This window comes from Thunnus maccoyii, chromosome 14 (genome assembly GCF_910596095.1).
Source record: "Thunnus maccoyii chromosome 14, fThuMac1.1, whole genome shotgun sequence".
Taxonomy (NCBI): domain Eukaryota; kingdom Metazoa; phylum Chordata; class Actinopteri; order Scombriformes; family Scombridae; genus Thunnus; species Thunnus maccoyii.
Genome location: NC_056546.1, coordinates 20,141,999 through 20,166,941, shown reverse-complemented (window position 1 = coordinate 20,166,941; position 24,943 = coordinate 20,141,999). Strand labels below are relative to the sequence as shown.

The 24,943-nt window shown below is 41.4% G+C and overlaps 2 protein-coding genes across 4 annotated transcripts; one reads left to right on the top strand and one right to left on the bottom strand.

Moving 5' to 3' along the window:
• The first annotated feature begins 365 nt into the window (after positions 1–365).
• msh6 (mutS homolog 6 (E. coli)) lies at positions 366–8,413 on the top strand. Its single transcript, XM_042432867.1, has 10 exons — positions 366–738; positions 1,853–2,055; positions 2,220–2,395; positions 2,601–5,175; positions 5,831–6,114; positions 6,298–6,415; positions 6,504–6,593; positions 6,711–6,865; positions 7,914–8,113; positions 8,229–8,413. Exons 1-10 carry the CDS (start codon positions 476–478, stop codon positions 8,308–8,310), a joined length of 4,146 nt encoding a protein of 1,381 aa, XP_042288801.1. The 5' UTR covers positions 366–475; the 3' UTR covers positions 8,311–8,413.
• Positions 8,414–9,976: 1,563 nt separating this feature from the next.
• Positions 9,977–20,312, bottom strand: fbxo11a (F-box protein 11a). Of its 3 annotated transcripts, none has more exons than XM_042432868.1 (22): positions 19,910–20,288; positions 17,821–17,945; positions 17,621–17,702; positions 16,877–17,021; positions 16,273–16,402; positions 15,652–15,735; positions 15,421–15,553; positions 15,228–15,334; positions 15,023–15,134; positions 14,827–14,933; positions 14,433–14,570; positions 14,096–14,313; positions 13,808–13,988; positions 13,546–13,668; positions 13,224–13,309; positions 13,036–13,112; positions 12,747–12,890; positions 12,446–12,556; positions 12,194–12,301; positions 11,989–12,097; positions 11,797–11,895; positions 9,977–10,273 (listed from the first exon to the last, which is right to left on the bottom strand). In XM_042432868.1, exons 1-22 carry the CDS (start codon positions 20,001–20,003, stop codon positions 10,144–10,146), a joined length of 2,643 nt encoding a protein of 880 aa, XP_042288802.1. In that variant the 5' UTR covers positions 20,004–20,288; the 3' UTR covers positions 9,977–10,143. The 3 variants fall into 3 exon arrangements, 2 of the variants coding, with proteins under 2 accessions (XP_042288802.1, XP_042288803.1); XM_042432869.1 differs by having other exon boundaries at positions 16,877–17,018; XR_006099853.1 differs by having other exon boundaries at positions 10,188–10,273; positions 12,047–12,097; positions 19,910–20,312.
• Between the last annotated feature and the right edge of the window lie 4,631 nt (positions 20,313–24,943).

Sequence of the window (24,943 nt, the reverse complement as noted above, 5' to 3'; positions counted from 1 at the left end):
AGCATGTCTAGGCGGTAACCCTAGAGCTGCGAAACATCTCGCGAGAGTGATAATTTGAGCTCAAACCATGATCCTGCTCTAACCCTAATCAAGTGTTGATAACCCTAACCAGACCTTAACACACAGCGTTGTCATATCATAAAACACAATGTCTTCTACAAGTCAAACAACGCGCACAATAAAGGAACAACGTGCACAAATCTCACGAGAGTTTTGCAAATCTAGGGTTACCATCTGGACACGACCAAATCACTTTTGTATTGCGCCAAAAACGGGGAGTCAGTTGGCCCCACGTGACTTCCGTGATTTAGTGTACTGGCTTGTCATTGGCGGAGGCTCCATGTCCACGCCCACTACACCCAATGAGTCTATTTCCCGCGAACAGAGCGCCGTGACGCTGTCTAGCTGGGTGCTAGGTGACGCAGGGTGCTGTAGTTAGGATTATCACAAAATAGTTTCCCTAAAACCCGGACACATGGCGAAGCAAAGCTCTCTTTTCAATTTTTTCACCAAGTCTCCGCCGCCGGTCTCCAAGCCGAAGCCCAGTCCTTCTCCCGTCGAGGCAGACCTGCCTTCCTCGGTTGAGAAGTCCAACTCCTCTCCGAAAGAGCAAGCTAAGCAGGCAGCACAGCAGCAACCGACCAAGACCAACAGAGTCAAGTCGAAAAGTAACTCCAAGCCTGCCAAAGGGGGATTCAACAAACTATTCGGCGACAAGACACCAAAAACCAAAGAAAGGTGAGTTAACGGTGATATTCCTGTTGGGAGCGGTGTAATTGCTGCAGCCACGTTTTGCACTGTTGATGTTTCCTCCTATTAGCAACGCCTGCAAGGCCCGAAAAAAAACTTAGCTTTAGCTTGTCTGTCAGTAAGAAATGGATTAAGCTAAATAAAAAGCAATTCAGTCCTCGAATCAATTTGGTCCATTGGGAAAAGCTGCATTTAGACGAGTCAGTCGACTTTGAAAAGCTATTATGTTCTCCTTGCTAACTACAACAACTCCTCTCTAATGTAACAATGTGGATATAGTAAGATATTAAATGTGAAATCTATTAACGACCGTCACTTGTCAATGTTCACTATCTTTGATTTGCTGCACATAAGCTGGTGTGGTGATTGTGATATTTACTCAGTGAATTTATCATGGCAACACTCCCCTCCCCATTACAATGTGTGTAGTTTTAGTCTTCGTCCACTAGACGGCGTGATGCTGTGTTGTGAGCCCCAACAAAACTAAAATCAGGGAAAATAGTTGAGAAATTGGACGAGGTAAATTTACCAAAGGTCGTAATGAAATTTGATTTAGTGTAGTTGGACAGCATTAGCAACATTTAACATACCAGATTATGACACTGAAAAAATATTGGAAGTAACGTTGAGTAATACCTATTAACAAAACATAAAATAAAACTGCATGTAATAAAAAAGGAATTGGACCTGTTGTGCTTTGTAATTTATATCAAGTTTATAAGAGAAAGTAGTTGGTAAACTTTACAGTGGAGATGTTAAGATGTGTTTTGTTCCAACTTTGGAACAAAATACATCCAACAACCAACATGTTGGACAGTTATGCTGCAGGATTATGTCAGTTTGACAGCACAATATCATCTCTCTTGCAAGCAAAGATCTTAATGGCTGGAACCCAGGTCATTATAACTTAAGTATGATTTTAGGGGATACCAGTAAAGGGAGTTGTTAAAAATATACAATGAACTGTCCTTGTGGCCTACTGATTAAGACTCAAGATGTTCCTGGTTCAATTCTGGCCAGGGATCATTGTTGCATGTCATACCCCTCTCTGTTTTCTGTCTGCACCTCAACAAAAAGTTGTCTTTTTCTTTCCTTTCACCAGCTCCACATGCTCCTTCAATGCTGGTGCCCTTGTGTGGGCAAAACTGGAGGGGCACCCTTGGTGGCCATGTATGGTGGTACCCCAACCTCTGACTGGACAGCAAATGAGAGGCCGTGGTCGGGACCAACGCATACATGTCCATTTCTTCGATGAACCCCCTACTAGGGGATGGGTCAGCACCAAATATGTCAGAGAGTACCAAGGTTAGCTACTGCTACAAATAATAATAATTATCAATATTGTATTATAAATTCCAATAATGATTTATGTTGTTGTTGTTGTGATTATTATGTGCTTTATCTTCCCAGTCATCTACATGATAGATTTTGTCATCGTTGAATGATGACTTATCTCATTTGTGTTGCAGGCTCCGACAGTAGTGATGCTAAGACTGGAGGGGTGTTTTTCTGTGGCAAACCTGTAATCCGTCGTGCAATGGAGCTCGCTGACGGTGTCATGTTTGACAGCCCCGAAAAAAGACTGAAGATGTCTGTCTGCGAGGATCCATCTGATGAGGAAGAGGATGATGATGAAGAAATGGAGGTGACACTGTGATTATGTTTGATTAATATGTTAACTAATATGATAATAATAATAATATGTTGACATAAAAGTCGACATTTTCTAGAATAAGTTATTTTTATGCTTTTTTTTTCATCAGTGTTTATAGTAAGACAGTGTTTTTGTTACCTAATCAGATCAGGAATGCAAGTTACATGTTCTTATTACCAATCCTTATTTGTTTCAGCTTGACAATTCAACAATGACTGATGAAGAGGTCAGTGATGAGGATGAACAGAAAAATGTAGATGTGAAGTCATCTAAAGCCAGTCGACGTTCATCCCGTGCTTCAACAGAAAAGGGAAATAAGGCCAAGCGCCGTCGTATAATTGTAGCCTCAGACAGTGATGGGTCAGATGAGGAATTCAAACCAGAACATGCCGCAAGCAGCAGTGAGGATGAAGAGGAGGAAGCAACGGTGAACAGTGAAGAGGAGGATGAGGAGAGCACACAAGAGTCAGAGGTAGAGAGCCCTGTTAAGCCTGTAAAGCGCAAACGTCCTGCAGAAAAGCCTGCTAACAAAAAAGAAAAGATATCCATAACCCCGCCCAGTGCACCCAAACGAGCTCCAGCAGCTATCGCAGTCGACACAAAGCATCGATTGTCAGCTTTCTCTGCTCCTGACAGCTTTGAGAGCCAAGCAAATGGCTCAGGCACCAGTGGAAGCGCCACAGTTTGGGACCATGAGAAGCTGGAGTGGTTGCAGGATGGCAGGAGAAAAGACAGCCGAAGGCGGCGACAGACAGAGGATGACTACGATCCTACCACCCTGTATGTGCCAGAAGACTTTCTAAACAGAAACACTCCTGGTATGCGTCGCTGGTGGCAGCTCAAATCTGAGATGTTTGACACAGTCATTTTCTATAAGGTGGGGAAGTTCTATGAGCTCTACCACATGGATGCTGTGATCGGAGTCAACGAGATGGGACTAACTTTCATGAAGGGAAGCTGGGCACACTCAGGCTTCCCAGAGATCGGCTTTGGACGTTTCTCAGATGTACTGGTCCAAAAAGGCTACAAGGTGGCTCGTGTAGAGCAGACGGAGACCCCAGACATGATGGAAGCACGCTGTAAGACCATGCTTAAGCCCACCAAGTTTGACCGCGTGGTGAGAAGAGAGGTGTGCCGGATTATCACACGAGGCACCCAAACCTACAGCGTGTTGGACGGCGCTCCTTCAGAGAGTCAGAGCAAGTTCCTGCTGAGTTTAAAGGAAAAGGCTGAAGAGGAGAGCTCCGGCTGTTGCCGGACCTACGGAGTGAGCTTTGTAGATACATCTGTGGGTTATTTCCATGTAGGTCAGTTCACAGACGACCGTCACTGCTCACGTCTGCGCACCCTGATAGCACACTTTGCCCCTGCCGAGGTCCTCTTTGAAAGGGGAAACCCATCTGTTGAAACACGCAAAATACTCAAGGCCTCTCTGTCCTCTGCTCTGCAGGAAGGACTCAATTCAGGCACTCAGTTCTGGGATGCTCAAAAAACCCTTAAAACCCTCTCAGAAGAAGATTACTTCAGTGAGACTGCTGACAAGGATCAGGGGACAGGGAACAGCTTCCTTCCTCCTCTTCTAAAAAAGATGACCTCCGAGAGTGATTCACTGTGCCTTACCCCAAAGGAGGGCTACGAGCTGGCACTGTCCGCACTTGGTGGATGCATTTTCTACCTGAAGAAGTGTCTGGTGGACAAGGAGCTGCTCTCCATGGCCAACTTTGAAGAATATGTCCCTGTTGATGTCGAGATGGAGAAAGCTGCCGGCCCTGCCAGCTTTTTTGCTCAGACTCGTCAGCGCATGGTCTTGGATGGAGTGACTCTGGCAAACCTAGAAATATTTCAGAATGGCTCAGGAGGAACAGAGGGGACACTGTTGGAGCGTTTGGACACCTGCTCTACCCCGTTTGGCAAGAGGCTGCTGAAGCAGTGGCTCTGCGCTCCTCTCTGTAACCCTTCATCCATCAGGGACAGACTGGATGCAGTGGACGACCTGATGGGAGCTCAGGCCCAGGCAAGTGAGGTTTCAGACCTGCTGAAGAAGCTCCCAGATTTGGAGCGTCTCCTGAGTAAAATCCACAGCATCGGCACTCCTCTGAAGAGCGAGGACCACCCAGACAGCAGAGCGGTTCTCTACGAGGAGGTCACCTACAGCAAACGCAAGATAGCAGACTTCCTCTCCACGCTGGAAGGCTTCAAGACCATGCAGGAGATCATCTCTGTCCTTTCTCCAGTTTCGGCCCAATTTCAGTCTAGATTACTTTCCCAAGTGGTCAGTCAGAAGAGCGAAAAAGACGGCCTCTTTCCAGACCTCTCTTCCGAACTCCAGCGCTGGGAGACAGCCTTCGACCACCAGAAAGCTCGCACTACTGGTGTCATAACCCCTAAGGCTGGCTTCGACCCAGAGTATGACCAGGCTCTAACCGGGATCAAGAACTGTGAGCGAGAGCTGCAGGATTACCTGGACAGACAGAAAAAGAGACTTGGCTGTAAAAGCATGGCCTACTGGGGAACCGGGCGAAACCGCTTTCAGATGGAGGTGCCCGACAGCGTCTCGGAGAGGAACATCCCCGAAGAGTACGAGGTGAAGTCGACGAAGAAAGGCTGGAAGCGTTATGTGACAAAGGAGACTGAGCGACTGTTCTCAGAGTTGCAAGGATTTGAGGAGAAGAGAGACGCTGCCCTGAAAGACTGCATGAGGAGACTCTTCTACAACTTTGACAAGAACTACAGAGACTGGAAGACGGGTGTGGAGTGCATGGCAGTGCTTGGTAATTACATTGTTTTTATTCTCGTTAATCAACATTATTTTTCACAACACCCATCACTCATTTTGTCAAGTGATACTTTTAATTACTGCAGCACAAAAAGCACAGTGTTGTTTGTCTTGCCTCATAGGGGAGGATTTCCTTCTGGAAAAAAAACTTGTGAAAATGAGTTAGCGCTGCAGGTGTCTGCTCTGAATACATTTCCTGCAGGTGTTGCTGATACATTTCCATAAAGCATATTTAAGATGATATGCACCAGCTTGAGTGCTTGTTATAATATTACTCTCACTAAGTAACTGTCACGTTTAAAACACGTCTAAGTAGTTTGTTTTTCCACTGTTGTGAAAATTGTTGTGCATTTTTTTGCTCCTTACAGAGATAATTGTATAGTTTGTCTACTGCTGCAGTTAGATAATGTGATTTTCTAGCACTGGGCCATCCTTCTACCACAGGTCATGTTTGGTTTTATTTACAACAGATTTGACCTGCAAAATCTAACCAAGTAATACAGCTTTCAAGTTATTTATTGAATTTATTGAAGAAAAGCAGGAATCAAATTATATATTTTGTCATTTTTGTAACCCTTAAGTGAATTGGATTGATACAGTGTCTAATTACTCTTAACTTTCATTCCTAATGAGTCATCGTCTGTTTTCAGATGTGCTGTTGGCCTTGTCACGCTACAGTCAGGGAGGAGATGGATCGATGACCAGGCCGCAGGTGGTGCTCCCTGAACATGATGAGCAGTTAGCTCCCTTCCTTGACCTCACTGGTTCCCGCCACCCATGTGTCACAAAGACCTTTTTTGGTGATGATTTCATCCCAAATAACATCTACATCGGCTGCGCTGGTAGCAGTGAGAATGATGAGGAAGAAAGGCAGGCCTCGTGTGTCCTCGTCACAGGGCCGAACATGGGCGGAAAGTCTACTCTCATGAGACAGGTGGGTTATTTATCGATGTATGCTGATAAATAAATGTTGAGTGTTTTGAACATTAATATAAAAATGCAGAAACTCATAGAAATATGTAAAGGGGTGGAAATAATTTGAATACCACGTCCAGGTGCAGGGCTGTTATAGCTGTCTCCCCTTGATATTGAGATACTGTGCTCTTGTTTGGTGCAGTGTGGACTTGTGATCATCCTCGCTCAGCTGGGCTGCTATGTTCCTGCCGAGAGCCTGCGCTTCACACCAGTTGACAGAGTCTTCACTCGGCTGGGAGCCTCGGATCGTATTATGGCTGGTAAAATGACAAATTCCTGTAACAGAAGCAATGTCCCAAGCTTCCTCTCTGTGGGCTAAACCTGTATCATGTATTACGTCTACTGTAGGAGAGAGTACCTTCTTCGTTGAGCTGAGTGAGACTGCCAGCATCCTGCACCATGCCACTAAACACTCGCTTGTGCTCCTGGATGAATTAGGTAAGTTTTTGTGAATTTTAAAATTATGGTTTATTCATAGCGACAGTATACATCAGCACTGTTTTGGCTCTTCACTTGTTTTTGGGGTGTAACCATTGAGCTGTGAACTGTTTGCAGGAAGGGGCACAGCCACATATGATGGCACAGCGATTGCCAGCGCTGTTGTGAAGGAGCTTGCTGAGAAAATCTGCTGTCGCACCCTCTTCTCTACACATTACCACTCCCTGGTGGAGGATTACGCCAACAACCCTGCTGTGCGGTTGGGCCACATGGTGAGTACCTCAGGGCAAAACATGCTAAATATGGCACTGCACAAGCAAACAGTAGCAGCCACATTATTTGTTAAATGCTGAGACTGGAATTATCATCTAGAGAAATTTTAATTCCTGTCATCATGTTACATGTCTTATGTAGTCATGTCCAATTTCTGTGTGGACAGCTTTTTTTTTTTTTTGTCAGGAATACCTTTGCTATAGGAAATGAACTTTTTAAGTGATATTTCTTAGTTTCATACAGAGGCTGGGAGAAGTATCACTTATAATTTCTGCAGATTTCTTATTTGTTCCTGTAAAGTAATTATGTAAAAGATGTTTGTCTCAATCAATAGAACAGAAACTATCTTTTATTGTGTTTGATCTCATAGATCCCACAATGTTGTGTGGCAACAAAGTGATAGTTAGGACAAAACCCAAACTATATCAAACCATTTCAGTCAAAAGTAAAAAAAATAAAGCTGTACCAGAAAAAAGAAAAAAAGCTAAGTTAGGTTGTCCATGACCTGAGAGCTTGGACTTCATCAAAGTGCTGAAACATGTCCAATGCTGCATCAGATTTGTGCTAGGAAGAGGGGACAAGGACAAACGAGAGAGATCAGACTTGTGAGCTGCTGGAAACCAGTCAAATCCGTTGTGTGCCCAAACATATTTTACCAGTAAAGCTGGTTGCTGAATAATAAAAAGGAATGAATTTAGTAGTTTAACACTTCTACACCAAACACAGCTGCTAGCCAGCTGCTAACACTCTGGGTGCTTCTCCAACAAAAACAACACGAGTATCTATTACTGCAGTAATGTGGTGCAAATAATTAGAGGGAATTAATTTTGTGTGTCACAAATTATGTCGATGAACAACTATCTAATTGTGAATTATTCATTTCTTTTCTCAAATTAATAATCTGACCCTTGTTCTTGGTGGGCTCTGTAGTTTTACTCTGTTGCTCTCATATATTTGGATGTTCAGTTTGTCCGAGGTGCTGCACATTTGCACCATGTGTAACATTGTTATCTTGAGAAGTACAATGCCGTGTTTTGTCACTTTTAGGCATGCATGGTGGAGAATGAATGTGAAGATCCAAGTCAAGAGACCATCACATTCCTCTACAAGTTCATCACCGGGGCTTGTCCAAAGAGTTACGGCTTCAACGCTGCTCGACTCGCCAGCCTACCAGAGGCTGTCATCCAATCAGGACACAGAAAGGCCAGAGAGTTTGAGAAGAGCACCATCAGCCTCAGACTCTTCAAGTATGTATTAATATTCTAGTTGAACTAATATGGAGGTTTTGTACCTCATTGTACTGCAGTGGAATCCAAAACAAGGAGCTTGATTATAATCTTCTACCTCTCTCTACCCTCACAGGAAGCTCTGCCAGTTTGCTGAAGACACTTCACTGGGGAACACACACTTTGCATCACTCGTTCAGATGATCAACACCCTGTAGTTTGTGCTTATGCTTCGTTCTTGCTGATTCTGTTTTTCTGTTATCTCAGCGCTAGAAAAAACACTACTGTAATGATCTAATAAAGTTTATTTTTAAAAAATGACAATGTTTCATCTAGGAAATTAAACCCTTTTAATTCACGCTAGCGCCTACATAACGGTTATTGAATACTTCACAATATATTAAGTCTAGATGTTATGATACATGCATACATTTCAGTCTGTATGAGAACCCACAATCACCAGTACACATGAATGGGGAGGGGAAGTAGGGGGGAGGGCAATGAAACCATATAGCGCTGTATATAGATACTTGTCTCAGCTTCAGTAGAGTAAAAGCCTTTTAAATTCTCCAGCAACATTGGCAAACAAGGAAAAAAAAAAAAACATCTAAATTAGCTTTGCTTTCACAAGACTCGTCTCTTTCATCTCTGGGGCTTGACGAAAGTGGAGATGAAAAATGAAGTTTAAAAAATTGTTTCTTAACGGGTCAAGAAGCAGCACTTATTGGAGTTTAGAACCAGAGGGAGAGGAAAAAAGATAACTACAATGATTTTAATACAAGGCAAGATGGATATAAATTTTATAATATACAAAACCAATAAATCACATGAGGTACAACCATCTAAATGTCATTAGATAAGTTCCTAACAGATCCATTGTAATACTTTGACCAGAAATGTGTTTATTTGGTAAATAAGTAAACAGGAGGCTCTATCTTCATTAGAATAACAAACAAACTACATCCCTAAACTGTTACAACTGAAAGCTTTGAGTATACATGATTGATTCTGCCCCAAATCTTTCTCATAAGAGCATCCTGTGAAGTGGAGTCTTCTTTTATGGGCCCAATACAAACAGAAATATGCATAGATTATGTACAAAAACAGATTGAAATATCACAACTATTCAGTTCCCTTACAAAGATGTGCATTTATGATTCGGTCCCAAACAGAAAAAGTCATACGAGCCTTGTGAAAGCACATTTCAGCATCTGTTTCTCTGTATTGCAAATGTAAAAATGAGTCAACATTGCTGGAGAAAATGTGTAGTGTTTTCCTCTCTTTTCTCTGATCTCTTTCACAGAAAGAAGTTAGATACTGCGACATGAGTATAATTACAGCAATTCTAGGGTATAATAACCAAAAAAATTAACACATTTAATAAAATAAAGACATTCAAGTACAGTAAGATTTTTGCATGAAAATACAAAACTACACAAAAAAGCATTAAAATCAAATCTCAACAGTTGTCTTGAAAGGGGGGGAGAAAAAAAGCTGAAGTGCTAGGTCATTTTTCTCGTACGCATCATACGAGCACGTCGGTTGCCCAGTGATGGAAGCATTTCGTATTTGGGGCCTTTGCCTCCACATGAGAAAAGTTGTGCCTCGGCTGACTGAGCGTCTGTCCACGATGGGTCTGTACATGACTGCAGAATCTCGTTTTTTCCACTTCTCAAAAGCAGATGAGCCTCGGCGGCGTATGTCCATCTTTCACCGGTTTCACTTACTTGACCAACTCAACTCGCCCACAAACCCTGAGTCAAACGCTCTTCTGCTCTGTCCCATTAATGTCAACTTTTTTTTATAAAATAATTAAAGGAAAAGAAAAAGCGAGGCATCCATAATCACCTTCTTTTTCTCTAAATGTCTCCTTTTAGCATATTCATGTCCAAGTCTTTTTTTTTTCTTTTTTTTTTTTTTTTTTGAAGTCACTGTATATGCTCTGTAAGAGTGAATCTGTATCTTGAGTTTGGATTTCCTCCTCCACTGCAGAACTTAAAGTGTCTCATGTCCATTACTCCTGAAGCGCAAAAGGATCCCAGGTCTTGAGCTCAGTTGTGCTGCAGTGTATTGGACTCTATAGGAGGGGCCGAGTCGTACAGTGTGTCGGTGTCGTGAGTCGGCTCTCCGGCTAACGTGCAAGGATTTGACAGTGTCCCTGCGCCACAGTCACAAAAGAATCTACAGGTGGAGAGAAGAGGGGAAAGGATTACAACCTGTATATTGAACTGTATGAATAAGGAAAGCATAATATAGAAAGCACTCAGTGACCAGTAAAAACAAATCCCTGTGTTTTACACCCTGTTGGACCACTTCTGACCCTCGTAAAAGCTGCTACACGTCAAAAGACGTCTTAGGCTCTGTGTGAAAGCATGCAGACATCAGTGGGCCTGATAATACGAATGAAGTGAAAATTTGTTTCACTTCATGCATTGAGCTTGACTATGCATGGACCTCGACTATGCATGGCCCTCTTTGAGTCACTGAACAAATCAGAGTGATTTAGATGGCAAGTGGCAATCAGAGGTCTGGAGTTCATCCCATTTATGTTTGGTGTGATTAATATCTGGGGTTGTGGTGATTGGCCCATTAAAATTTTGATTTCTTACATTCACCTCTGTTGTAACTGAGGGACAATATCGGAACCTCAGCAAATAAAACAATCTGAATGGCTAACTAACTGAAGTTAAACTGATCCGTTTGTAATGGACGTTACAAACTTCCACACCAGGTGCTCAAGCTGTAAAGACTGATAATTACACCTTGAGGTGGACGGGCAGTCCACGCCTTTACTTGAAGAGTTTACCAACTTTTATGTAAACAGTGTCACGGCTCTTGTCAATCAGATGTAATTGTTTTTGTTTTTTTTAGGTAAATAAAACCCTTAAATTGATTGTCAGATTGTCTTTCTTGTGCCACCCCTGCTTAGTCAGTAATTAATAGAAACAGTTACAGTCGGTAATTAATAAAACATGATAATTATTATGATTAGTTCCAGTTCATTAAAGGGGAACTGCATAAATTTTACACATCAAAGTCAAGTATGTTTACAAGTCTTTACGATTACATGTGTGAAAAAAAGTACAAATTTCCCCAAGTGACATCACTAGAGGCAGCCTTGGTTGGGGTTGAAACCTACAAGTTTGAAAATGAACAACATCTAGGGGTGTGGAGTTAAAAAGAGGTGAGGGTACTAGACCTCTGTAGCCCACTCATCTTTAATTGAGGCTAGCAGCCTGTAGGTGTATTAGCGGCTACTAGCACAACACACCTGAATCTCCTAATTGAACTGTTGTCGGTCGAGTTGCACCGTGGGAAGTGTAGTCGCTAGATTTTGAATACGTGGGATTAAAGAAAAAAAAAAAAAAAGATGGCATCTCTGGTTCTGCTGCATTGATTTTGATCGTTTTTTAAAAACCGTCTAGTGTGAGTGCGACAATGTTTTAGACGTGCAATGCTATATCACTGGAGTTCTCTTTTAAATGTAAGACTGTTCATTAACATAACTTTCCTGATTACTGCCTTTGAAACACAGGTTAAACCTGCCTTACAGACACTCATGATCACACCTTTTCTAAAGCCTGCAAGATCACACAGAATCCCATTCACAAGCCACATGTATAAACACCAGTTTAAATAGTGACAATCACAAATTGTCTATGTAAATCACAACATTTGTAGTAACATGGGTCAGTAAGACTGACCTATCGTGTCTGATGAACTCCACATCGTGTCCTTGGTGACACTTCTTGATGCAGTTCACACAGATGGCGTTGCGGTCTGTTGTGTTACAGGTGTGACACCTGTGGGAGGCCAAATTATATCCGTCAAAAATCACAAGACAAACAGTTGGGGACGTTCTAGTCAGCTTGATCACAAGTATAAACATGGATTACCTGTAAAAATCGTGCATTGGGTAGCTGGTGTAACTTGAAATCTTGTACAGGCACTGACCTCTGCTCACAGCCTTTTCAATGGCATCTTGATTGTTCATTATTTTATTATCTGGAAGGAAAAAATGCCGTAATTGGTAAACTACAATTAAGGAAATTCAGCATTTATCAAGCAAATATGTCAAAATCTTCATGACTAAGAAAGTACCTTTCATTGTAACATTGACACCAGATGCAAGAAACAACCCTCCGAAGCGATTGTTGAAGATCTGATTGCCCTCTAGGGTCGCCGTGGCATGATTGGTGATCTCGATACCTAGTGCAGAAAATCATAGTTCACAGTTAATAGTTTCAATTAAGTTTGTTTGTGTACACAGACACATTTGTAAGCATGTTGAAAAACCATAATAACCATCACAATTTAAAATAACTACATAACAGCCTGTATGCTGTTACCCACCCGCAGCGAAGCCGTCAAATATCCTGTTTTTCCTCAGTACAGGGTGACTGTTGGTGCTAATGAGGACTCCCGCCTGGGCATTTCTGAAGATGTCATTTTCCTCTAGCAAACCTGAGAAAAACAGACTCAATGTCAAACTACTGACATGAAAATATAACTGTACAAGCATCATACAGATAGATTGTGTATAACTGATTATGCTGATATATCAAACAGTTTAAATATACTGACAAACAGAGATACATATCAAACTAGCAACTGCTTTACTGTGATGATATACGCGTGCTTTCATGAGAGTTACCTCTTCCTCCGTTGAATATACAGATCCCCCCGTCTCTGCCGTCATGGATCTTATTCCTCCGCAGAGTGGGGTTGCTGTCCGTTTTGATCCACACTCCTGCCATAGCATTGTCAAAGATCTCATTGTCCTCGATAAAGCCCAAGCCTGAAAGACATATATGCATGTTTCATTATTAGGGTGACAGGGGAGAACTGTAGTCACACTGTCAGAGGTCGTACAGCAGAAGACTGGAGAGAGAGGCCATGACTGTCTGTAGAAAAAATAAAACAGAAAACAGATAAAGTCTTACCTGAGTTGTAAACCAGAATTCCTCCATTCTGACCTCCCCAGATCTTATTCCGCCTGATCTTGGGATTGCTGCCAGTTCTGTCAAAAAAAGGGACAAATAAGGGAAAGTTGATCCACTGCTGCACTAATGCTGACTGTTGAGACTTTTGTAATACACATTTTTTGTCATTGCGAATGTTTCTCACAAACCTGATTTGAACTCCAGAATACATGTGATTGTAGATGTCGTTGTCTTCCAGCACGCCATGGCCATTGTCATAAAAGTAGACCCCGACCTGAGAAAGAAAAAAAAAGTAGTTTAGCAAAAATATGTTCATTTATTCCAGGTTTTAAAATGCATGTTATGAAATTGCTTGTTTCTATAGGACATTTCTATTGTGATCACATAATAATATGCATGTGTAGCTTCATCAGGTAACAGTATACATGTCATCCAGGTGTATATGGGACTCATGTTTGTCTTTGAGTTGTCACTTCACATTATTTCTAGTGATCAGACTTGAAGTTTTACCTGCTTCCCACTGTGTATCCTGTTCCTCCTCAACACTGGCGTACTGCCTGTTGTCACCCACACTCCTGCCAGCGTGTTGCTGTACACCTCGTTCTCCTCGATGACGCCTTGTCCTTTTTCATGCTGCATGACACAAAAACCACCATACATCACTGTTATGTGACAAAATCATACCATATGAAAGTTTAAAAAGGTGTTAAGATGTAAGACTATGTTTAATTTTGTGGATTTAAATGTCAGGAAATGTTTGGAAAATATTTACCACGTATATGCCACCGTGCTGGCCATCATGGATCTTGTTGTGTCTGACGATAGGGCAGCTGTTCGTCCTGATCTGAATTCCTGCCAAGGCATTACCGTAGATGTCGTTCCCTTCAATGAGGCCTCGGCCATCACCAAAAATATACACTCCACCTTGGTTACCATTGAAGATGGCGTTGCCCCTGTATTTGGACAAATGACACATTTTAGGATATGATACATCTGTAAACGAGTGCCCAATTTGATACCTTTTAAATGATACTTTCAATTTAGTATTTACCACACTGACCTTATTGTGGGGTCACTGTTAGAGGTGATCCACACACCAGCAAAGTTATTTGCATAGATCTTGTTTTCGATGAATTGGCCACGGCCCTTTTCATGCACGTAGATGCCCCCCGTCTGGCCGTGATGGATCTCACAGCGAACCACTGTTGGATTGGCGTACGCCTTCACCTCGAAGCCAGCAATACGGTTCCTATGGATGTTGCAGCTTTCAAAGTAACCCTGGAAATGGACCAAAAAAAACATAAACTTACTGTAGCTCCAGCCAAAATGATTTACTCAGCAATAGTTTTTTTTTTAACATAAAGCACACCATCAAACGGCAAAGAGCTTTAACTTACCATGCCGTGGTCAAACGTAAAAACTCCCACATCTCTGCCGTGGTGGATGTGATTCCGTCTGATGATTGGGTTTCCGTGGTTTTTCACCCAGATCCCAGCTAGAGCGTTGTTTGAAATCTCGTTGTCCTCGTAAATTCCCTGAACAATGATGAATAAGTTTAAGTCTCAGTCTGTCTTCATGTCCACTTCAAAGTTAAGTTTAAACAGCTTGTTTTACTTGGAACATAATTACTGTTTACAAAACCAGCCAGGAATGTGTATGAATATGTCTGGAGAGCAAGATGAGCTCTGCTGCTGCTGCTGCTCAATCGGCTACAGTACAATAATACAAGCTAACATATACCTTTAAGTGTTAAAGTGACACCTTACCATACAGGCAGAAAGCTGTGCTTACCTGCGCATGGTCAGTGATGTAAAGGCCAACGTTTTCACAGTCGCTGATGTTGCAGTGCTTGATTGTGGGACAAGCGCCCTGGCCGCTGACACAGACAGCTGACCCCACTGAAATGAGCAGAGCAAACATTTATTAATACACCTTAGACACACACATCCGGCCATAAAGCCGATCAAAGAAGCAGCAGCGTCATTACCTGTGCATGTGCTGCGTATGATGCAGTGGTCGATGATGGGGCTGCAGTTGACTGTGATCTCCAAGCAGTGGTGTGCGTTGTGGTGCTGGGCGGATTTATCATCAGGGTTGAACTGCAGTGGACAGTCCGCAGTTAGTTATCAACAACTGTGACAAAAGTAACGACGACTTCAAATAACACGATAACAAAAGTAAAGAAATCTCACCCTGATGGTCATGTATCCAACATAAGCATCTTCTGAGCCTTCCATGAATACAAATGTGGAGTCTCTGGTATTCTCAATGATGACTTTCTCGGCGACTTTTCCAGGAGCTATAATATAATTCAGAAAGGTCAAATGAGAGAGTAGACTAACCAACTACACAGTGACACTGGACCATGACTTCAGACACACATACCGGCTCCGATCATTGTGATGGGCGACTCGATGTAGATCCATTCGTCTGTGTAAATACCGGAGTGGACGAATATCAGGCCATCAAAGTGAGGCTCCTGACCTCCTCCGAGAGCATCCTCAATGGTGTCATAGTACTGGAGGAAAAAAAAAAAAAAAAAAGACAGGTCAGGTGAATGGCTGGAGCATGAGAATGGGGAAAAAAACTTAAAAAAGTTATAAACAGTTCACTTACAAACATGTTATCTCTCCCTTTGTATCTGGCAGGATTACTGTAGAAGTGTTCTGCAAAGCCTGGTTTAACGTGTGCTCCTTTATACTGTAAAGAAACATTGACAGAATTATTCACACACTACAGAACTGACTAATTCATATTAATGTACAATTTCAGACAGCAAAGACACCACACTGGTATTACATTTTTAACAAGATGGGGGAGAAAAGCTGTCATTAGAAAAACGTCTGAAGCATTTTTGTCCAGGGAAAACAATCCTAAAAGGTCAATATATCACAAAGGAATACAATTTAAACACATAGTTCCCTTCTACGCCCTGCATACTGAATGTCACCATTATGGCCTGTGGTGTTGCCCTTTCACATGACATTAACCATCTGTACACAGAGGATTTAAAGTCGCGCAGAAGCAACTCTCGGCAACAAAAATATCGGTGTCAAGATTAAAAGAAGGCAAAGAGGGTCAAATTTTTGTCTTGCTGGCAAAACCTTTCGACAATAAACCTTTCAATACATGATTGCAATGCATCACCATTACTTAACCGACACTTGTAAGTAAGACTTCAAGATTGTTTTTATCAAGATCAGCAGTGAATCAGTAAGTCAGCATGATGTTCCATACCAGCTGCTGAAAACTTTCCTTCCACGGGTTTGGCTGCTCGTATTCTTCTGGGTTTATCTGGTAGAACTTCCCTGCCTCAGGGTGCATCATGGGTCGTGTGTATTCAAACACTTCCATGTACAGCCTCTTCCTGAAACATGAAGGCACAAAAACATTTAATGTCATCCTCGTCATTTGTGGTAGAATTCTTACATGTTACAATACAGTCTACGACTGCATCTTTAAGGCTTCTGCATTTGTGTTGTGAAGGTTTTTTTTAGGAAGTTAATGACTGTATGAAAATGAAAGCGGTCAAAAAGCCATGTCCACTTTGGGGGCTCTGATGCACCAAGCCTGACCAAGGCACACAAAAAGCATACTTCCTTCTTGCTTGTTCACTTGTTCAATTCAAGCTAGAAAACTGGTGTAACCATCCAAAAAAGTTGAACATGTAGCTTTGGGACAGTTATTTTCTCCGCGCAATTTCAAAGAGAAATTGATTAAAAGCAGCTGGTGACACACACACACACACACAACTTGAAAAAACTCTTTTCGAACATTTCAAGCGGTTGCAGGAACATCCAGTCGTGATTTAAAACACGGTCCTAAGACCGGTGAGTCTCACCAGAGGATGGGGTCATTGGCCAGCTCACTGAAGCGCTTGCACACACATGCAGCACGGCATAAATCCTGCTCCAACAGGTACGAGAAGATCTTTAGCACCACCTCGTCTGGAAGTTTCTCCTGCAAATACTGCTCTGCTGGAGCTGCTGAGAGGAGGGACAGACCATGGGATTAGAATAAGAAAATGTTTAATGGTAGACAGGGAGGTTATTTATGCATATTTATAGTAAGAAGAGGAACCAAAACTACCTCTGGAGTCACAATAGCAACAGCAGAAATGATGAAGGCTACTTTGAAATATTTAAAAAATGTAAAGATCGGAATTGCCCTTTCATTGTCCTACTGCACTGTTCAAAAATAGTAACTGGCTGCTTTCAGTTCATGAACAAATACACTACTTCTTCATAAATGTGCGCAGACTGTGTGGATAGTATGGAGGCTTATATCTCTGTGACTGTAATTGAGAGCCAGTTACAGACCACCAGAGCAAGTTTGTTGCTGCTAGACCACATCCAGTCACATTTTACCTGCAATGTGTTAGGCCTAAATTATATATTGTTTCAGCACAGGCACTGCAATGTACACAGTAGTCCCACTGCAAAGGCTGCAGTGTATTAAGGCAAATTAGGCACACCAAGGTACACAACATAAACCATCTCACTGTTTGACAGAAAACGAAGATAAGCAAAGTTCCATTTTTTCCATGAAACATCACATCATGTGTCAATAATGTGCGCATAATTACCTGGTAAATCTTGACACTTTCCTGAAACTCTGGGGCGCTTAGGTCGGTGCCCAAAGTTTTCTGTGGTTGAAGTGGAAGCACCCTGCGGATAGAGAAAGTCAGTGGAAGCTTTCAAACATTTATTATTGTGTTTTATTAAATGAAATCTTAATCTTTTATCATCATTTATACTATTATTTGAGGATTCCCAATAAATGTACCTCCATGTTTGTCTTTGTCGGACACACTGTTCTCTTGGGTAGAGACTTTCTTCTAAGTTGGTAGGGACTATTCTGAGCTCCTGGACCGGATTCTTCTGCGACCATATCTGCAGGAACGTCCTCATCTGGAAAAGGTGGGAAAAAAATGTTAAAAATAAAAATTTGGAATGCCATCCATTGAACTGATCCAAAGCAGGCAACATATTCATGATGAAGAGTATGCAACTGGATATTCTTGTATAACCACTCAACAATTATCTCTCGATGAGTACAATTACTAAATAATACTCAATCAGTATGTGTTCACTTTTTCTCCTGTGTGGTGTAACCTTTTCTGCTGTGAAGCCCTGAAGCATTTGTAGCTTAATCTGTGCGAACGGATGACAATTTACACGCATGTTTCACATCTTTGGGTGAACAACAAATGTGAATTTAAAACATCACTTTATAGTCACCCATTGATGATTATAATTTGAGCTTTTAAACAGAAATGTTTCAGTAAAAAGCAGCAGAACAGATTACCAGATTCAATCGCCTAAACAGAATTTATCAGTCACAGAACAAAAAACCCACATGAAACAAAAACAGTTCTGTTCAGTACCTGCTCTGTATGCAACAAATTGATTACAAATCCTATCAAGAGCAGGATTCAATCAACAGAAGAAAACCAACCATAGCATTAACCCTGAGCTAAACCTGACTTCTATTTATAAGGCTATTTACCATGGCATGATGAGTTGATAGCTACCCCAGATGGGAGATGCAAATTCTTGTCTGCTTGTTGCTCTGGTTGCAAGGATGACTCTCCCCGGCTACTAGGCCAGTAACCACTACAAACACTGCCTATGTAACAAACTGGGTCAGCAAAAGCTACTTCTCTGAAATTGCACACCAAAAACCATGTATAGGTCCTCCAAACACATTTAAGACCAGGTGGACATCAGTCCCAGGGATAATTTACACTGAATTATGTAAAGTTGGCAAAATAAACTGCTGTCAATCCGTTATCAAACACTATGAAAATGCCAACTGAGCTACTGTGTTAGCAGCCAGATGGAGGGAAATTGGTACCTTGGCAGATCATGAACAAATTAAGTGAGACAGTTGAGAGAACTGATCATTCATCATCAGGTTGAGCTTGACAGATCATGCTTTAAGAGGTTGTTTTGTCAAAATTACCAAGCTGTTTTCTTTGTGAGAAACATCAAGTAACTAAGAGGACACCCTCAGCTGATTGTCATCCAACTGATGCTCTGAGATCCAACATCACAACATGTCACTAGTCCACATGATAACGTGTAATCAGATTCACCAAACATTAATGTTACTGACCAGTGACCCCCACACTGACCGGGTCTCTACCACTGGCTTCTAGCCACTGGCAACTATGATTAAAGAGCATTCCTAGCTAATGTTTACTTTGAAAAATTGCAGCCAGCATTTGCTTAAATCATACACTTTGTTGTTACTGCAGAAAAAACCCAAAACATGATGTGACTGAGTTGTAACAGCAACGTTATTGCATTAATTACATGCATTATATCCATGCATTGTCATTTTAACGTTGCAAAGGCTACGAAGGCTGGGGCTTTTTTTATAAACTCTGGACGCATTTAGCTAGCCAAACATGCTAATAATAACAGCTAACACTGGCTAGGTTCAGTTAGCATGCTACGACAACTGGCAAAACCACTTTGTGTGTATCCTTCCCTGCGTTTGTCACTTGTGAGTCAAGCAAACCCCTTGTTTGTCACTTTCACTATTCACGTAACGTTAGCTGACAAAAAAGAGCAAATTTCAGCAGCGATAAGAGGTCAGACAAGCAAAAGAAAGGCCGACTCCGGGCAAAAATCAAGCAAAACAAAGCGCGGCCTGAGTGCTAGGAAACACAAAAGCCTCGGTGTTTCCTGACTGCACAGCGCCCGTTCAAGACTGCTGTTAGCTACCCGCTGTTTTATCACGGCAACCGACGTTATCCCGTTGTACGCACTATATATGAACATAAACAAAAACGTCCAGTCTGTCCAATCATAAAAACACACAAATCAACCCGTACACCAGCTGATAACGCCAGCTTAGCTAACATTACCTCTTTCCTGGTGGTTCCTCTCCGGCTGCACCGGGCGCGGCCTCGATACTCGCCTGGGTCTTCTGCTAACGTTACTTGCTCTGACGGAGTTCATTTGGGGTGTTGTTAATCTTGAAGAAATGTCGAAGCCTTCACAGCAGAAGAGGCGACGTTGAGCACATCATCTATGTCTTTTTCTTCAGCATTGCACGGTCTGCCATCTTTCGCCGTGGCTCCTGGAAAAAAAACGTATGGTTGTGTGTTATTCCCCCTGCGCTGCTGTTACGTCTTGCCCCGCTGTACTGTAGCAGGAGGAGCCATAAACAGACGAGCAGCACAGTCCGTCAGGCCGCGGTCACATCACATGGGAGGACCCAGGACCTCTCTCCGTCACGTCTCATTCCCCCCTGTTCACGGCGGTCTATTCAACACTGACTGCTTTCACTTTTCAAGCCTAAGCACTGAAGCATTTATCCTGGTAAAGCCTGCTGTTTATGTCAGCAGCAAACTGCCTCCCAGTTTAATAATTGCTCCCAGATTAATAACTGGAGCTCATCAGCACAACCCTAATAGGTGTGTGGTAAGGTGTCAATGACAATATCCTTCTGAAGGAGGAAAACATGCAACTCATCCTACAGTGCTGATAGGCATTTGATCATTTGTAATTTGAACCAAAATGCAAAACACACACACACACCACACACACTACAGTTTGTACAAGTTTAAACATGCTATAATCTGCAAGAGTCAGTGTAATCTTTATTGGCCACGCATGTTTATGCATACAAGGAATTTGCAGTTTAGTGGCTCTCGATGTACTTACACACATAATAACAACTAAACAATCTTCAGAAGTATATACAAGGAATGTCTATATACATGTGAAACCCTTTCCTTGGAATGTAAACAAATAGTGCAAAGAAGTGAAGAGAGCACAGAGTGCTGAGATAAATATTAAATTGTAAAAAAAAGTGACATGCTACTTTAGATGCATGTTTATGTACAGTATATACAGTCTGTTCAAATATACAGTAATGACTAAAATGTATTGCACATTTTGTGTTGTAAACTAAAATAACTATGTATAATTTATAGGTGCAGTGGTTATTATAATGTTCCAGGGTTACTGCACAATGCCACAGTGAGTTAACTGTTCATAAGTGTGATGGCAAGGGTGAAGAATCTGTTCCTGTGTCTGGTGGTTTTGGTGTACAGTGTTCTGTAGCACTTATTAGATGGGAGAAGTTGGTGTGAGAGGTCTGCAGTGATTTTCCCTGTCCGTTTCTTGAATCTGGAGGTGTGCAGGTTCTGGATGGTGGGACCTAAAATCTGCAAGGGTCTTCTTAGTAAACAATTAATGTGCAGTCTGATTGTGACCGAAGTTAGGATTGGAGGCTGCCTAGAGATCCTCCAGGTTTTGAAACAAGTTGCTGCTCTGCTTATGCTGTCACTGTGACCCTGACCTGGATAAGTGACTGGATGGATACTTTTTATGTCAAACAGAGGACATGATTTACTCAGAGAGTAGATATGCTCTCATTTTTGTCTTGCTTCACACTTCATCATATACATACATTCAAACCTTGCAATGCCCAGCACACAGATTTGCAATATTGTGTGATATTGTGAAAATCATGACAGAATGGAATCCGAATATTCAAACATTGAATATATGGGGGTAATATGGTGTCTTTATATTGCAGAATATAACATATTTGACTGCACTTTAAAGAAATGAATACATTTCCTGGATCTGTGATCAACTAGCTGCAAGCTTATATAACCAAGTACTTATCATGTCCTAAATAACTCCAGCTGGTAGACAATTGTGAGGGCATTTCAAGAGAAATAATAGTGTTAATACTGTAAAACAGCAAAAGGTAACAATAATGTAAGGTGCTTCATTGGTGCTGACTCCTTGATGCTTAGAAATTTGTCTCTTTTGGCTATAAATTCAAAGGTTTGTCACTTACTCTTCATTTTCCCCAAACTTGATGTGTTCCAGCAATATCACAAAACATTTTTACACAGTCTTTGGTTGTTTTGTTGTTCTTGTTGCTGTTGTTGTTGTTTTTGAGAAATGAACCTCACTAGCCTTGCAAGTCAGGAAGCCCATAAACGCGATCATCCTTCAGTGTTTTTTTTTTACACAGGTCTTGTGATGCAATGCGACTTTGACATATATATTAAAAAGTGCATTTTCATTTAACAAGTTTATCTGACTCAACAAATTATATTAAAGAGTAAAAACAATATGAGTTAAGTTTTATAGCTACAATCAACCATTAATGGAATCCAAGCCTGTGAGGCCCATGATATTTTATGAGCATTTTATGAACATTTGTTCATCAAATTTGAACAGGTCTGTCCTTCAGAGATTTGGTGAAAGTCTTGCACAAGAGCGTGAAATTGTGCCTGACATATTCCCATTTGAAAATGTAACCAGGCCAAAATTTGATGTTTTGGCCTGATGGTGGTGCTATTAAGCCTGACCAAGTGAGCGTCCTCATTTCTGCGCTCATCACACATTTTGTGTGAGAAACTTGGTTACTTGAATCAATTAATTCATGCAAACATGAACTTCATGTTTGTTGCTTCACCGCAAAATGTTAAGAATGAAAAAAAAAAGATATCTGTGTGATAATTAGGATCTACATATACTGGGTACAGATACTATGGAAATTGGATCAATGTTTCAAGAAAAATAAGAAAGAAGAAAAAGACAAAAAATTTTATGTTTAAAAATGTTGGAAACTGCTAAAGCTAAAAGCAAACAAAATCAGTCACAAAATGAGAGTCAGTGAATCTGAGGAGAAAAACTTTGACTCTGTAGATCTTAAAGATTAAAGGAGCTCTGCATTAAAATTCTATGTTTACCAGTATAACCGCCAAGTATGGCCATAGCGTTTTGCCTCAGGTGTGGTGATATTTGAATCCTGTCAGTTTAAATTAGTTTACTCAAGGGGAAGCATTTAAGAGTCATTACTGCATACCTGTGTGTGTAGAAATATTTATATAATCAAATTTATCAAAATTATTCTAGTGTCAAAAATCTGTGACTCAGGCCTGATGATGACAGCTCAGTTTTACTGAATGGGAAATTTGGTGGAAATTGAGATTACACTGTAGCACATGATTGTTGCTATTGCAAAGTTGGCCTATGTGGAATTTCTTTTAAGTTGAGAGGTGAATCAGTCTCAATTTTCCACCTCTTAATCTCTGTAACAAGGCGCATTGACTAACAGTAGTATACTTCATTGTTAAGTTCCTACTGAAATAAGTGTGACTGTGTGAAATTGTGTCCGTTCTTGGTAGATCATTAGATTAACTGGGGAGACAGAGACAGCAAAAAAAAATAAATCATGCAACATATTCCAAAATGTGGCAGATAATGTGAATGTTTTTATTGTTGTCCATAAGTTTGGCTTTATCCTCTGCATCTTCAGTTTATTCAATAAAGAAGACAATTGCCATTTTGATCATTTTAGCTGCACAGTAGCCTGGTTGTCCACTAGATGTCTCCTCTTCTCTGAGTATTCGCTACATGCTGTGAGTGAGATGAGCATCACATGATACTTTACCTCTGTGGTCCCTAGATGTCTGTCTGTATCTATTGTCTGAATGATGCCTCACCTCACTCAGGTTTATTCTCAATCTGAAATATCTGTTTTTATTTCACATACATCCCTAGCATTCTCTTTTGGCAGTGACCACAAACTATAATTTCTTTGCAGACCCTTTGCCCCCAGGATGCTGCCATGACAACAGCATTGTTTGTCATACTGATAGTGTCAAATTGGCAAATGCACTGAGGGATGATCCCCTCTATGAAAGCCTGTCCTTTCAGCTGAACATTGGGATTTTCTAAATATTTGTTTGTAGGACATCAATATGTGCCTGTTGTGAAAACATGGTAATTAATTAGATTTTTTTTTGGCTAGTCCAAATGAATTTTGTTCCCCTGACTAATTAACTACCTACAGTAAATGAGTCACAACACTGAGCTGCACAACTACCCTGCAATTTCCTTAAAGTGGCAGCATGATCACAACTGATTAAATATTCTTTTTATGTGTGTTTTCTCTTTTCTTTTCTGCATCTGTTTGCTTTCACTATGTTTATGTTTTTTTATGCACTGATGACTGCAATCAACTTCAGGCCTACCAGCAGGACCGTCTGTGAGTTGTTGTTCTCTGGTCATTGACCCATCTGTGAGTTTTGTCTGAGTGTCTGTCTGATGAGGTTAATGGTGATTGACCTCATGATGGGAGGAATCAAAAGTCAGCTGAGAATGTTGTGTTGAGTTTTTAGTCTTTTTTTTGTATAATGTACTATAAAATTTACGTAAACTGACCACTTTTTAAAATGGACTTTTGTCAGCTGTGTTGTAAATTGCAAACAAATTGCCTTTGTGTGTGTGACGCACTAGCTGTTGTCCTCTGATCATAAAATGGTTGGACTCAGTGTTGCCATGGCCAGAAGGAACAGTTTTCACCCCGTCTTACATAATCTCCATTTATCTTTTTACTTCCATTTTTTTCATACCGGATCACCAGTCCACTCACAAAAATACACTGACACACACTACTTTACCTAAGCTTGAGACGTGGAACGCTTAACTGTCAAGATATCTGTTGTTTTCGACACTAATCTGTTGGAGATATGACAGTGAGGCACATGTGTTGGCTTGGTAACCAATCTAGTATCCAGTGGCAACAGAGGTCTATTGAATGCTGTGTGGCTTTGTATTGGCTGGTGTGCCCACCACTCTATCGTGTCACCAAGTCACAGAGGAACATCCATATAGCAGCGCTGGATAATGCTAGGGTTGTGTGTTATTCAGCTCAGTAGTCAATATTCTGTGTGTTTGTGTGTGTGTGTGACTGGGGAGGGGGTCATCCTAGCACTGATATTACAAATGCTCTTTGTGTTGAACAACATAATGTACTGACCTGCAGGTGGTAGCACTCTCTGTCCCTCTCTCTTTCTCTCTATCAGACACACACACACACACACACACACACACACACACACACACACAGAAACACAAGTACT